Genomic DNA, 16770 nt, shown 5'->3' with positions numbered 1-16770 from the left:
ATAAACATCAATTTATTTTCTTTTTAAATAATAAATTTTTTTAGTTATACAATTTTATCCTTTATTTATTCCATTTTTATTACATTATAAAATATATCAGTATCCGTACAATGTACGAGTATCATCCTATAGACAGTGAATTTGGTATTGTAAATTTGTTGTAATTTTATTGAAGCTCTAAAGTGCAACTTCGGACAAAATCGAGATGGCTCAGTGTAATTTTGTTAATCTCACCATAAATCCAAACACATTTAATTCATTGGGGTTTAAATGCCATACAAAAGGCAATCGAAAGAGACAGGTGGAGCAGCAAACACCCCAAAATCAGACTTACTAGTAAAGCTTGCTGTAGGAGAATTTTCCAAATATTTGTGGTCGGTCATTATTAATGACCTGCGAAGGAAATGTTACTTGTCACTTGGGTCTGTTTGGTCCATTTGATTTGACAATAGGAAAGAGATTCTAATAAAGGAAATATGTAAATTTAGTGCAAATTTTAAATAAATAATTCCTCTCCTTCAAATTATCTCAGTTTTGGAGGTGAGCTAAAACTAGCTCGAACGATTTTTTTTCTCCTCCTTTCTTCTAACTAAAGAAAATGGACCCAGGTTTGTTCTATCATGTTGGTGTTTTCAATAGAAGAAAAAAAAACAAGCTCTTCAACCCCCCATACTTCATGTTCAATTCTATAAAACTAGAGAAGAGGCTACACATTTTGTGCTTCTTTCGAGCTCTTTCTGGACTTGTGCTTTGATTTCTTCTCCCTCTTCTTTCCCCTGTAAGGAAATCCAAAATTATTATATAATAATCAGAAAATCTCTCTCAAAAAACATATGTTTGGTCCCTGGTGTTTGTGTGTAGGTGGGGAGAATGTAAACAACCAACAGCAACTCCACATCAAAGGGTAAAGAAATTACTCGTCATGACCCCAACAAGACTTCAGTTTACGGTCGATATGCTTCAATTCCTTCTCTGAAGGACTTGTGTATTTTCTAACCTGCATATATAGCCAAGGCCACATTGGTTGGTCCATGCATACAGAATAAGACAACATTACCAAGCTAATACAACGTGGAAACTTGGAATTTCGCATCAAGAAATCAAATTCAGTTTCGCAACAACTACTAGGATGAGAAACAATTACCCAAGAATCAATTGCATCCAATGACTCAAGAAGTTCGCCCATTGTGTGTGTAGAATTCTTATGGGAAAAAATACCGCTCAGGAAACTGCAATTAAGTACCAGTGTAGGAGTAAATGTCTCAGTTTAATTTGGGTCAAAGAACAATATTAAAAATCAAACACCAGGCAAAGTCATTTTATTGTTGCGTGATTATGAAACAAATTACAGCTAAAGGAAGCGGATTATAGGAGCTGAGGATGGTTATCACAAAGGAACATGCGAAACAAGTACCTATCAAAGTCGACAACTTTATGAAGTGCATTTGAGGTACGTAGAGCGGTCAAGGCCAACTGCATTAGGATGAAACAGACTATTGTTGTCACAAAAAATATAAAAATGCAACAACAGAGTTACAAAATTTACAGACTATTCTGAGCATACCTGCCCAGGAGTAAATAAGAGTGGTGCATCTGTAAGCATCATTTTATCAACTTCCCGCCCTGCCGTATCTTGCAAAGCCTAAACAGCAGGAGAAAAAATTATCAGGAAACAAGTACCTATTTCTTTATAACCAAAGAAGAACAAGAGTTGAACAGAAAGAAAATAATGCTTCATAAGGGAAGGTCATAGAGGAAACAAGCATTACATTACATGAATGCTCACATACATGCTCATATAGGAAGGCATTGGGTGAGAGCCTGATCATTCACATAGGATTGAACGAGAATTGGATCCTGCACCTCTCACTTGATATTTCTATGCTATGCAGCACCGGCACCCCTCTGAAAAAAGTTGTATCCGTGTCGGACACCAACACCGACACTTGTAATTACGTTTAATTTATTCATTTTTTCAAATCATTACCGGTGTCGCCGTGTCAGTGTCGGTGTTGTTTTCGGGGTGTCCATGCTTCATAGTTTGTATGTATGTGTTTTTATTGGAACATTCTATGGTGCATTTTGTGTTCAAGAGGGCATTGGTACATTCTACCATTTATTGCATTCAATTGAAATATAAATTGTTGCATTATATTACAAGTAGACAAAACGCATGGTTGAAGGGAATGAGATCATCTACATTTTGGAAAGAAACTGCATGATGTGCAGTTCTTAATGCAACAATTACTTCACCTATTGAGTAAAAGATTTTTACGGTCAAGATTGCCTACAGTTCTCTAAACACTTAAAACAATCTCAATCCTGGACAAGGAATAAGTAATGACCGCTAATCATTTGAAATTTGAATACTTACACCTTCAATAACTTTTTATAGAAATCAAATTAAATCAATCCAACCGTTGAATTATTTAATGTTATCATGATATGATCATGTATAACAATTTAAACATTCCATGATATATATTCTAGTAGTTGATATTTACATATATTTTAAATAACTTATTAATCGTTGAATAAAAATTGATATGATAGAATACCAAATAATATTTCAAATTTATAAAATTTTATAGACTTGATCTACTTTATAATATCTCTCAATTCATCGGTCGGATTGATTTAATCAATCTTTTACCAAGAGTTATTGAGAGGTGTAAGTGTGATAAATTTGATATCTGGTGTCAACGAATATGTATAAAAAATTCATTCGCCAATGACCACAACAATGTGCTCAGTCTGATTGTTATGCTGGACAAAAATTCTAGTACCTTGAATTTTGGAAGCTCATCTTCGCCAGTATTGCAAAATTCCTGTAAATGATCAGTCACAAAATTCAATTCAACGTGAAATTGTTAAAAAAGAGTTAATGGCAGACGAGTCATAGAATTATAAACCAAAAATAAAATGAGAAAACAAGATTTATTTTGAAATGCACAAAATGGTAGACATTTAAAAAGAATTCCACACGAACAATTAGACGAACCTCCATATAATCTGTAAAACCTTCAACCGAGCGGTATGGAGCATAAACTATAAGATCAAAATCCAGACTCTGCATAACAACGCTTTCTAGTCATGAATGAATTTAAAATATAAAACAGACGAACTAGAACAATTTGATACTCGAGGCCGGTCCATGCCTGATAAACTATCATCTCATTATTGAGAATCATTTGATGATCTTGCGAAATCCCCTTACCAAGCTCCTCAGCCGATACATGATTTTCTTCTATCTTACAAGCAGCATATATGCAGGTCAACCTGTACAAAGGTTTCCTCTGAGTTATTAAGAAGTAATGAATAAATACAATTTTCAGTAGATAATAAATAAATCATAATGAAGTATTAAATCTGAATATTTCTCATGATTCATAAGAGATTTACAGGTATATACTGATAGAACCCAAACAAATGAGCAAGCACCACATCAGCAATTAATTCACTCAGCAACTAGTGGGGCCAAGCCGTTATTGGTTTATTCTAGAAGAAAGGGCAGATTGGGAAATAGTGGCTAAGGTTGTTAGAAATGAGGTGACGTTGGGAGAGAGCATCACAACATTTCCTTTCCTAGTTATAAGGAGTGAGAGAGGGAATGGAGGGGCATCTTTGCATTCTGTCTGTTAGTGCAGTGAGGGTAAGTGAGGGTAGAGAGTACTGACTCTCTATTGATTACAGATCTAGGGATCTGTAATTCATTCTTCTGTACCTTGTTCCTTTACACAACCATATAATAAAGCTCTTTCTCTTAAATACTGTTATTATTATTACTATTCTATTGTGTACTGTGTTGGTACGTAACAACTGGTCCGACCTACCGGATTCGAAGCACCGGTACCAGTGGATGCCGGCGAAGAAAATCACAGCGGTAGCTTTAACGAGAATGGAGGCAAAGGTGACGGCATTAGAAGGAGAAATCTCGGAAGTCCGTTCTACCTTGGAAAATTTCCAGGTAGAGGTGAAGGAGAATCACTCGAGTTTAATTGCGATGTTGGAGAAGTACCTGGGAAAGGCGGTAAGAGAGGAGAGCAGTGGGAGTGTGTTGAACAGAACTGTACCGGAGAACTTGGGGACACCGGAGAAGAAGATCGGAGAAGCTTCAAATGGGTTTCGCGCCGATCCCTTGACCGAGTTCCGTCATTCAGCGAACAAGGTGGAGCTTCCGTCGTTCGACGGTGAAGATCCTGCCGGTTGGATTTCACGAGCAGAGATTTACTTTCGGGTACAGGGTACCACGCCGGAAGTGAAAGTGAGTTTAGCCCAGTTATGTATGGAAGGACACACCATACACTTTTTCAACTCACTAGTTGAAGAAGATGAAGGACTGACTTGGGAGACGTTGAAGGAAGCGTTACTCGAAAGGTACGGGGGACATGGCGATGGAGATGTGTACGAGCAGTTGACTGAGCTGAAGCAAGAAGGATATGTGGAAGAGTACATAACAGAGTTCGAATATTTAATCGCTCAAATTCCGCGGTTACCGGAGAAGCAATTTCAAGGCTATTTTCTTCATGGGTTGCAATCGGAGATTAAAGGTAGAGTTAGGAGTCTGGCAACCATGGGAGATATGAGTAGAATGAAGTTGTTGCAAGTATCTCGTGCTGTAGAGAAGGAGGTAAAAGGGAAGAGTGGAGTTGGACTCAACCGTGGGCCAAAAAATGGGCCTTACCGGGTTGGGTCACAGGTTGGAAGCAAGGGAGGGTCAGATTGGGTTATGGTAAAAAATAGAGAAGGGGGTGTAAGTGGCAATATGAGAAATGGGCCAAACAATGACAGGCAGGCCCAAGGTGACAGGAGGCGTGTTGGGCCTCGTGATAGAGGGTTTACACACCTCTCTTACAATGAACTTATGGATAGAAAAAAAAAAGGATTATGTTTCAAATGTAAAGGACCTTTTGGTCCTACCCATCAATGTCCAGACAAACACCTTAGAGTGTTAGTGGTGGATGATGAATGTGAGGAGGAGGGAGAAGCCAAGGTGTTGGCTGTGGAGGTAGGTGAAGAGAAGGATGAGGAGCACGGAGAGATGAGCATATTGAATTTACATCATATAGCCCATGAAAATCATCAAACCATGAAGTTTCAAGGAACAATCATGGGGGTAGAAGTATTAATTTTGGTGGATAGTGGGGCATTCACAAAGTTTAGTACACCACATGGATTGGCCCATTGAACAAACTCCACAAATGAAGGTTAAACTAGGGAATGGGGTCCAAATAGAAGCGCAGGGGAGGTGCAAAGAGCTGGAAATGTACATTGGAAGTTACAAACTAAAGCCGAATCTGCAACTGTTTGAATTAGGGGGTATTGACGTGGTGTTGGGCGTTGAATGGTTAAAAACTTTGGGTGATACTATTATTAATTGGAAGCAACACACTATGAGTTTTTGGGAACAAGGGAAGTGGATAACACTTGGAAACAAAGAGGGGTGCAAAAAGCCATTGATTGCATTGCAAAGTATTTTAGAGAAACCCAGGTCCAAGAAAGATGGAGAGGTGTGGAGAATTGAGGGGGTTGAGCCTAAGGTGGTTTGTGAATTCGTTAGGTCCGAAAGCCCAAACCCAGAGTTGGAGTGGGTGTCGGGTGAGTACGCGAACGTTTTCCAAACAACTTGCGAATCTGTGTTGTCGGAACACCAACACCGGGAGTTGGAGGAGGTGTTAGGTAAGTACGCTCACATTTTCCAAACGCCTTCGAGCCTACCACCCAGACGGAAGAAGGAGCACGCTATCAATCTCATCGACGGACATGGAGCAGTGAATGTTCGTCCTTACCGCTACCCCCATCACCATAAAAATGAGATTGAAAGGCAAGTTAAAGAGATGCTGGCTGCCGGGATAATTCGTCACAGTACGAGTTCATTCTCTAGTCCCGTTATCTTGGTAAAAAAGAAGGACAACACATGGAGGATGTGCATTGATTACAGAGCACTTAATAAGGTAACCATTCCCGACAAATTCCCTATCCCTGTCATTGAAGAATTATTAGACGAGTTACATGGTGCGAAATTCTTTACCAAGCTGGATCTTAAGTCGGGCTACCACCAAGTAAGGGTGAAGGATTCTGATGTTGAGAAGACTGCATTCAGGACTCATGAAGGACACTATGAGTTCCTTGTAATGCCGTTTGGGCTTACCAATGCCCCTTCGACGTTCCAAAACCTCATGAACGACGTGTTTAGATCATTGCTCCGAAAGAGTGTATTGGTGTTTTTTGACGACATTCTTATCTATAGCCAAGACTGGGGAACTCATATGAAGCATCTTAAAGAGGTATCGGAGCTGTTATCTGCTCATAGTTTGGTGGTAAACAAGAAGAAGTGCAGTTTTGGCCAACAGTCAGTGGAGTATTTGGGGCATGTAATCACAGGGAATGGAGTAGCTGTTGACCCTAATAAAGTGGTTGGTGTGCTTCAGTGGCCTCAACCCAAGAATGTTAAAGGAGTTAGAGGGTTTTTGGGGCTGACAGGTTATTATCGGAAGTTCATCAGGGATTACGGAAAAATTGCCAAACCTTTAACAGAATTAACTAAGAAAGACGGTTTTAAATGGAACGAGAAGGCTCAAGCAGCGTTCGACACATTGAAGCAGAGGCTTACAACAGCACCAGTGTTAGCCTTACCAGACTTTTCAAAAGAATTTGTTATTGAATGTGATGCCTCAGGTACGGGCATAGGGGCTATTCTGATGCAAGACAAAAAACCGGTGGCTTACTTTAGCAAGGCTTTGGGAATCAGAAATTTATCTAAGTCCGCATATGAGAAGGAGCTAATGGCTGTAGTGTTGGCAATCCAACATTGGAGGCCATACTTGTTAGGAAGGAAGTTTGTAGTATCGACGGATCAAAGAAGCCTCAAACAACTAATGCAGCAAAAAATAGTAACTGCAGAACAGCAAAATTGGGCTGCAAAGCTGATGGGTTATGATTTCGAGATTATTTATAAACAAGGCAAGCTCAACAAGGGTGTTGATGCACTGTCTAGGGTGCATGAAGGCTGTGAATTGAATACTATGAACTCTATGGTGACTTGGGCACAAGGAGAGCAAATCAAAGCAGAGGTGCAAGAAGATGAGAAATTACAAAGGATCATTGCAGAGATTCAACAAGATCCTTCATCTTGGCTTGGGTACAGTTATAGACAAGGGGTTCTTTTTTATGAAGACAGGTTGGTAATTTCCAACAAATCTCAACTCATTCCTACTCTATTACAAGAGTTTCATTCTACACCACAAGGTCTACACCACAAGGAGGGCACTCAGGATTCTACAAAACATATAGGAGAATGGCTGCAAATATATATTGGGTAGGTATGAAAAACACTATACAAGAATTTGTTAGACAATGTGATATATGTCAAAGACAAAAATACATGGCATCATCTCCAGGTGGGTTGCTGCAACCACTCCCTATTCCAGAAAAGATATGGGAGGATATATCCTTAGACTTCATCACAGGCTTGCCTAAGTCCAAACAGTTTGAAGCTATATTGGTAGTAGTGGATAGATTATCTAAATATGCACACTTTATACCCCTAAAACATCCCTATACAGCCCGAAGTATAGCAGAAATTTTTTGCAAGGAAATAATCAAATTACATGGCCTTCCTTTATCAATAGTAAGTGACAGGGACCCTATCTTCATGAGTAACTTCTGGAGGGAAATATTCAAGTTGCAAGGAACCAAACTCAAGATGAGTACAGCCTATCATCCAGAATCTGATGGCCAAACAGAAGTGGTAAACAGATGTCTGGAAACTTATCTGAGATGTTTTATAGCTGATCAGCCAAGGACTTGGGTGACGTGGATTCATTGGGCTGAGTACTGGTATAACACTACTTTCCATGCCTCAACAGGTAAGACACCATTTGAGGTGGTGTATGGAAGACTTCCACCTCGGCTGACAAGATGGGTGCAAGGAGAAACTAGAGTGGCCAGTGTGCAGTGGGACTTGATGGACAGAGATGAAGCTCTGAAACAATTAAAAATTCAGTTAGTGAAGGCACAAGAGAGAATGAAGAGTCAGGCAGACAAGAAGAGAAGTGACAGAAGTTTTATGTGTGGGGAATGGGTGTTTGTCAAGCTTAGAGCCCACCGGTAGCAATCTGTAGTTACCAGAATTAATGCTAAATTAGCTGCCAAGTATTATGGCCCTTACCCAATAATAGAAAGAATAGGAGCAGTGGCTTACAAACTCAAATTACCTGAAGGATCTAGGGTGCACCCTGTTTTCCATGTTTCCTTATTGAAGAAGGCAGTGGGAAATTACCAAGAAGACACAGAACTCCCAGACCTGTTGGAAGAACACATAGAGGTTTATCAACCTGAAGTTGTACTTGCTATCAGGAAGGTGAAGCAGCATGGGGAAGAGGTGAAACAGTTACTAATTCATTGGAAGGGCAAGACTATGGAGGAAGCTACTTGGGAGGAGGAATTAATGATTAGAAGTCAGTTTCCGAAATTTGACCTTGAGGACAAGGTCCATTTTGATGGAGGAGGTATTGATAGAACCCAAACAAATGAGCAAGCACCACATCAGCAATTAATTCACTCAGCAACTAGTGGGGCCAAGCCGTTATTGGTTTATTCTAGAAGAAAGGGCAGATTGGGAAATAGTGGCTAAGGTTGTTAGAAATGAGGTGATGTTGGGAGAGAGCACCACAACATTTCCTTTCCTAGTTATAAGGAGTGAGAGAGGGAATGGAGGGGCATCTTTGCATTCTGTCTGTTAGTGCAGTGAGGGTAGAGAGTACTGACTCTCTATTGATTACAGATCTAGGGATCTGTAATTCATTCTTTTGTACCTTGTTCCTTTACACAACCATATAATAAAGCTCTTTCTCTTAAATACTGTTATTATTATTATTACTATTCTATTGTGTACTGTGTTGGTACGTAACATATACATACATAGTACAAGAGGTAGAGCAAACGCAAACACATTATTGGGATCAAATCAGAACAGAATGAGCTAGATGGAATCTAGGATCCTAACAAATAAATAAAATAATAAATACAAATTACAAAATATATTTACAATCATCAACAGTCTCAAAGCTAATCAAACAAATGATATCATATAAAATAAGTATTCAGTTCAAAGAGATAAAAAGATTAATGAAAAGAGAAAACGTATAACTAATCCCTCTCTCAGAAGTGCATCATCAGGTGCAATCGTGCAATACATCAACCAATTTCAACATTTTCAAACAATTAATAAACTAAGTACGAGTTCACCAAATTGACCAGTGAGTCTGAATTCCTACTTAATCAACGAAACAAGTGCAGTACATCATTAGTCAAAACTCAAGAGGTCCTCACAAGGACTAAAGCAAATCTTACATTATATTTTTTGGTTGATGTTCCATCACCGACCATTGCAGATAGAACCTTTTAAAAAATATGAGGGCTGTAGCCTGTGTATCATAAACTATTTCAAAAGGTTGACTACAAAAAAACAGTGTTGTGAAATTATTCATCAACACAGACAACTTCACAGCTAATTTACAAAACCAATAGAAGAGCTTGCCTACCTGGATCTTATGAGGGAAGTGGAAATTGTTGCACACTTCTTGTAGCTTGATTTCATAAAATACCTTAATACATCGTTCTTCTTCATTACTAAGAGGTTTTACCCGAGAATGTTTTTCAGCTGCCAGGAAATACAACTCTTGTGAGCGGTAGAAAATAGAAGTTCACAGAAATAATGGGAGAAAAATAATTTTCACAGCACTTAAAAACTTAAAAGACATAATGCTTTCTAGACAATTGAGTAGAAAAATGACAATAAATTTCAGAAATAACTTTACCACTATCACTTGCGGTTGTCTGGGGTTCAGGATATGACAAAGACCCATTACTATCTACTTCCATTAGACTTGCTCCACACTTTAAAAGAGATCAATAGTAATCAGCAACCCAATAATAAGCTATCAAATTATATCATATTATGATTATGGTGAAATTATTCTTTTGTAGGCAATAAGAGAAAAGAAGTTCCAAGTGAGGTTACAACGTTCAAGAAAAAACACAGCAACAAATAAGTAAACAAGTATGGCCCTGAAAGCTCTCAAGTTGAAATGCTGATCAGTTTACAAATACGTTTACAAGGAAACTGAGTACCTTCTCTAGGGTTTGTCTAGCTCTCTGATTAGCAGCTGTATATTTCTCAACCTAAGACAAAAATAGATACAAGAGAGGTTTTTTTTTTAATTGTCCACATGATAAGAGAAAATTGAAACTAGTAATAAATCAAAATTCTCCATCCAACCTACTATCTAACTAAAGCAATTGTATGAATCCGTGCAGAGAAATAAGAGCAGTCTGTGAAAGGTGTTGTTGTGCATTGTGATTTCAAAGGAATAGCAAAGAAAGAAACAAAACAAGTACCAGTTGTTGTGGAGAAAAGATCCACCTTGCTCGGTGGGTAGATGTCTGAAAATCAGCCATGGTCAAATAGAAACCCTAAAATTTAAATGGGGGCAAACACCGCTTGATTCTTCAAGCTGAGAACAAGTGAATTCGGTATACTGCACTCGTTTTTTAATCAAACGCAGTGCTCGTGCTGAAAAACAGACAATTTTAGTTGGTATTGCTCTTGGCAAGCACGACAAAAGCAACAACTAATAGAGCAGAAATACAAATTTATGATTATCAAACAAGGTGATGCTATGTTGGTGAGAAACCAGTACAACATTTTATCGAACACGTGGTGTGCATATGTGAAACAAATAATTGAGCTACATAAAATTCAAAGAGATGGTTAAATGCAACACAACAAAGAAATGAAAGAAACAAAACCAAGAGAAGGAGAGTCGGAGTGTGGAGGGAAATCGGATCTTCAATAACTCCCTCGCAATGTTAGGTCCGGTGGGAAGGAAGTTGAAATAGAGGAATATATAAATATAGACCAGTTTTTGAAGAGAAGAAGATTGGTTAAATAAGTTTGAAAAAAATTGGAAGATGAGTTTTCTTCTTCTTTGTTTAACTTTGTTTAAAGAGAAACGTCTAGACTCGGGAGATGAGGGAAGAAGTGTAATTGTGAATTGGGAAGTAGAGGATGGTCCGAAAACATGAGAGTACCGGGTGCTAGAGAGAAAAAGGCCCCGTTCATTTGTTTAATATTTTTAAAAAATACATTTTAATATTTTAATTTGGGTTAATAGGTATTTATCCCCGGCCATTTAAGCGTCTTTTGATTTTTTTTCTGATAAAAAAATATTTTTAAAATATAATTTTGTCATATGAAGATTCTCTTGACTTAAACCTTTTAGTGGTCAGATTCATTTGGGAAGTTGATGTGACAAATGGGTGTTGATTGAATCTAAAAACCAATTGTCACATATACCAAATGTTTGACACAACACTAATCCTAAATTATGTAATTCATCTTTTACATTAATCCTCTTCCCAATCCTAATTCATGTAATTCATCTTCTACCTTCTTCATTCACGCGTAACATAATTCATCTTCTACATTCTTCGTTAACATGTATTAAGGGTTGCAAATGACATATAACAAATGGTCTTCAATCGGTATTTTGAATGGAAGACAAATTCCTAGATGTGATTGCAATCAGGTCATGAAGATTTGGGTCTCAAATACGCCGAAAAATTCGAAGAGGGGATTTTAGAGATGCAGGAATTGGCAAAAGGTATGAAAATCATGTAAAAATATTTCTTATTTTTAATTCTTCCTTAAATTCATGTTTCCTTTGGTTCTTAAATGCAGATAGTGATTAGCTGTGATTTGTTTATTTGGGATGATGAGCTTGATGAAATTTAGTGGAAATCTGGAATTAAGACCGTTGACAATAGCTTAGCAGTTGATTGCAACAAATGTGAAGACATGATTGGTTACCCGAGAAAGTTTGACAAGGAATTCGCAAAGGAGTTTTGAAAGGAATATGCCAAGGAATCTTGCTCAAAGAAGCTTGAAAAAACCAAGAATCTGCAACATGAAAGGAACAAAAAGTTATTGGTTAATTGTTGCAATAACAGTGTCATGGGTGTTGTTTGCCATTGTATTCAATATGTTGTATTTATTTCATTACATTTTGACATTTCAATGTATACGTTGTTGTAGTTGTATTTAATTTGAAGTAATTGTTTCAATGTATCTGTTGTTCCAATGTATCAATTTGAGGTTTTAATGAATGAATGGATGAGTTTGTTTCAATATGAGTTTGATTCTACATATGTTTTGTCTCAAAATAAGTTTTCAAAATGAGTTTGTATAAATAACAGTTTGGTACAATATCAGTTTGATTCAATATTAGTTTGATACAAATACTGATTTAATTCAATATCAGTTTGGTCTCAAAATGAGCTTTCAAAATGAAATGGGTTTGAGTACAATTTCAATTTGGTACAAAATAAGTTTGATTCAATTGCAGTATTACTTCTCAATATCAATTTGAGTAGCATTTCAGTAATACTTTTCGATATCAATTTGAGTATTATTTTAAAATATCATTACATAATACCACATATTGTGCAATTGTCATTATATAATAAGGTAGAGCAGTGACTCAAATATCATTACATAATAGCACTTGTTGCGCAATTGTCATTACATAATAAGACAAAGTAGTCATTTAAAATATCATTAAATAATAGCACATGTTGTGAATTTGTCATGCTAATTAACCACATTGTATTAATTGTCATACTAATTAAACACATTATAATAATCACAACATAACAAGGCAGTAGTTTCTTGTGTTAATATGTCATTTCCATCCTCGGCAGTTACATCAGTTCCATTTATTGTAAGGGGTACTTCAACTGCACCAGTTACAATGGGTACTTCAACTGCACCAGTTGCAAGGGGGTACTTTAACTGTACAAGGAGTGACTTTTGCTTTATTTGCATATTATCTAGGTGACTTTCTCTACAATTGGCAATTATGATAATATTAACATCAACTAATTATACAAGAAAATTAAGTACATGATAATAAGGAATTCTTACCTTTCTTTTCAAAGCCTCTGAATTCTGAACTGTTTTCTTGCATTTTCTTGAGTTACGATCCATTTTGTCGCATTTGGTGTATTTATAAGTCACTCCAACTCTCCTCATTCTTGACAGATGTAATTTCTCTTACATTTAATATTGATCATTCAATGATGACATTTTGAAATCAGTTAATGAATTAAATTCTATATCTAGCTTGAATTCATAGTCTTTCCCAAGTTGCTCCTTCATAAACTTTTTATATTTAGGTAACTTCTCATCTTCATAAGCACCTGGGTCTAAGCTATCTAATTCATCACTCATATATTGGTCTTCTCCATCATCCTTGGGTTTATGATCTTTTTCTTCAAAGGCATCTTTTGATTTCTTAGCAGGTGACATCACATTCACCTTCACCTTCATCTTCTTCTTTGGGGTTAATTTCTTCTTCTTCATAGGTGACTTACTTCCACATATCTTAATCATGTAGTGCCTTTTCATTTATGTCAACTTTATTTGAACCTTCTTTAGGCCTGTCGACTTCAACAACTTTAAATTCATCATTCAAGCCAGTTGTTTTATCCTCCTCACTATCATCAAAGCTAACATTTCTTGCATCATCATCACTTTCATTTGCATCTTCGTCACTTGATTCATTCCTAATAGTAACATCAATACATTAAGGCTCAATCACTTTGACATTGATGTCCTTCACATTGTGTCCAACATACAAATGACCTTCAATGGAGTTTCCAACAACATAAGTAGCAACATCAATAACATGATGGTCCTTGTTAATTTCAAAATAACACTCTCTTATACCTTCAAGTTAGTTACATACCCTAAACTTGTTTCTTTCATAACCCCGGTCAAGAAAGATATTCATCACCTCAGATAAATCCCATTTTTCAATATTTTGTTCATGAACAGTGCTTTTAACCCCCACACATGTAAAACATTATTTTCTCTCTAACGAACTCTCCACCGTGATGGAAAACCATATTGGACCTGATCAACTACAAAAATGAGAAAAATTTACCTACGAATGAAACTTCGTTTTCAAAAACACAACCTTATTGTCACCTTTTCAATGTCGTTTTCACTATAAGCTTCAGCACTTCAATGGCGTATTCTAATTTAGGATAAACGTGAAGGACAAAAAGCAAGGGTAAAATTCCCAATTATGAGTGGTCACGTGATGTGTCAATCATTTGGTACATATGGCAATGAATTTTTAGATTCAATTAACACCCACTTGCCACATCAGCTCCTCAAGTGAATATGGTCACTAAAAGGTTTAAGTCAGGGGAATCTTTATGTGGCAAGGTTATAATTTTAAAAAGAAATTCCAGGGGGAAACCAGAAGACCCCTAAACGGCAGGGGGTAAATACTTATTAACCCTTTTAATTTTGTCAAGAAAATCAAATATTTGAATACATTTCTTTTCTGATAGATTTAAGGTTATGTTTGGATTGATGGAACATAACAGAGCGAAGCGGAATTGAACATGACAAAACGGAATAAAGCCGAGTGGAATGAAATATAGATCTCACTTTATTGTTTGGTTATTTTATTTAAAATGTCTCATTTCACAGCATACACCTCAAATTGGATGGAACAAAAAATAGAGATTTGAATGGAATTGGATGGAATGGATTCCACCATGTTCCATTACATTACATCCATTATTTACAAATCCAAATAATGAAATCTCATCAGTTATCACTTCATTTCATCTCATTCCATCTCATAACACCAATTCAAACATACCCTAAAAGTATTTTTTATTCCCTTAGTTTAATATTTTTAAAATTTTAGTTCTTTCATTTTAAAAATTAATTTTTTGGTACTTCAACTTTTCATCTTTTGAAATTTAGTTGGTACCCCTTCATTTTTGTAGACGTGACAGACTAGCATTGACGACTAAGATAAAATAATTATGTGAAAATGATGATTAAGGTAACTTACTATTTAATATTTTTTAATTAATTTAAAAAAAATATTTAAAAGAAAATTAATTAGTATAAATTTTAGAAAAAAAATTGTTAGGTTAAAAGCCCACATCTTTGTAACATTCCCAATACACGGGTTAACACTATCTAGAGTTAGTTTATACTAAATAAACATTTACTCAAAAATGTGGAACTTGTATTCTACACATTCTTCTCTTTTGTCCTCATGTACATCATCTTTTTTTATTCGAATCTTATCCATCAAATTCATCATAATTGTTTCAAGGAAAACACTTTGAAATTTCTTTTTAGTGTGCAACCATAATTTAGAAACATAATTCAACATTTAGAAACATAATTTCTTTTAAGGTATCTAGCTACAACTGAATTGATCATCTTCATTTGCAAATCTTCACTTTCCAATTCAGCATTTTGTGTATACCTTTTGTAATATGTATTTGTGGACTGGAAGAATGTGAAGGAAAAATTCAGCATTTTGTGTGTTTCTTATATATTTTGTATATGAAAGAAAAATAATGAAATTATATAATTATTATCTTAATTGCATTGTTGAGTTCAAGAGGGATTGTCATTGTTGTAAGTCACTTTCACTAGTTTATCCAACGTATAAACATAAAGTTTATCATCCTTATCCAATTGTTTGTTCAAACCTTAAATAAATGAATATTGAAGCAACAAATAAACTTAGAATTATGATAACTATATTGTTAGAAGTTGTAATTCGATGTTTTGTCGAAAGCTAGCATCTAATTATGTCAGAGTAGCTGGTCAAGGTGTATGAGTCAGTTGTATTCGACAAAGTCGAATACAACATATAGTTGTTCTGCCGAAATGTAACTTTTAGTTTTGTACTTTACATTATGTATGTTATGGGCTTGGGTCAATTTGTATAGTATTGAGTACGGGCTTTAGTTGCCTATATAGAGGCATTGTATGATGTAAATCCCAACAACAACAACTTCACTCAATAATATTTCTCTTTTACAATTTAGTTTGTATCTCTTTTCTCTCTCCTTCTTCTTCTTATCTCATCTTTTTTGTTGAAAACCCCTTTTATTCCAATGAATTGGTATAAAGGAGTTTGAGTTACGATTCAGAGAGAATCTGCAATGGCAAATAGAAACACAACAGTAACGCAATTTCTAGCGAATCTATCGATTTTCAAAGGGGAGAACTACAAACGATGAATTGGGCAAATGAAGGTCATCTCTAGATTTCAAGATGTAATTGAGATTGTGAATGATGGAGTACATGCATTGTAAAAGAATGTGAATCATGTTCAGCAATGCGCACAAGGAACGGAGAAAGAAAGATGGCAAAAATGTATTCTCGATTCACCAGTGTGTGGATCCTAACGTATTCGAGAATGGTGGAAGATACATTAGTTGGATGTAAAATCAAAATTTCTGAATGAAACTTTGGAAGAAGAAGTTTATGTCAGTCAACCACCATGATTTGATATCAAAGGGCATGAGTCGAAAGTGTATAGGTTAAGGAAGGCTCTCTATGGTTTAAAGCAAGCCTCAAGAGCTTAGAATAGGAGGATATATAACTTCTTAATTAAAGCAGGTTTCACAAAGTGTGTCTTTGAATATGGAGTGTATGTCAATGATGCAAATAGGGTCAGTCGAATCATCGTATGCTTGTATTTAGATGAATTTTTTATTACATGTGCATATGAAACATATATAAGAAGAGTCAAGTCGAAGCTAATGCATGAGTTTAAAATGTATGACCTAGGGAATTTGTCATATTTATTAGGGATGGAGTTCAAAAACATGGGTGAAGAAGTGTTCTTGCACCATAAGAAGTATGTCCAAGATATCTTG

At 36.1% G+C, this 16770-nt stretch overlaps 1 protein-coding gene across 1 annotated transcript; it reads right to left on the bottom strand.

Moving 5' to 3' along the window:
- Positions 1-460: 460 nt before the first annotated feature.
- Positions 461-11114, bottom strand: LOC127091572 (cyclin-H1-1). The gene is made up of 14 exons (XM_051030243.1): positions 10813-11114; positions 10402-10576; positions 10135-10185; positions 9822-9900; positions 9546-9664; positions 9355-9428; positions 3159-3279; positions 3002-3070; positions 2787-2828; positions 1565-1642; positions 1415-1473; positions 1145-1229; positions 918-997; positions 461-776 (listed from the first exon to the last, which is right to left on the bottom strand). Exons 2-14 carry the CDS (start codon positions 10459-10461, stop codon positions 707-709), a joined length of 987 nt encoding a protein of 328 aa, XP_050886200.1. The 5' UTR covers positions 10462-10576; positions 10813-11114; the 3' UTR covers positions 461-706.
- Positions 11115-16770: the final 5656 nt, after the last annotated feature.

This window comes from Lathyrus oleraceus, chromosome 6 (assembly GCF_024323335.1).
Source record: "Lathyrus oleraceus cultivar Zhongwan6 chromosome 6, CAAS_Psat_ZW6_1.0, whole genome shotgun sequence".
In the NCBI taxonomy this organism is placed as follows: domain Eukaryota; kingdom Viridiplantae; phylum Streptophyta; class Magnoliopsida; order Fabales; family Fabaceae; genus Lathyrus; species Lathyrus oleraceus.
The sequence above is the reverse complement of the archived record's forward strand: the minus strand, read 5'-3'. Positions and strand labels throughout refer to the sequence as shown.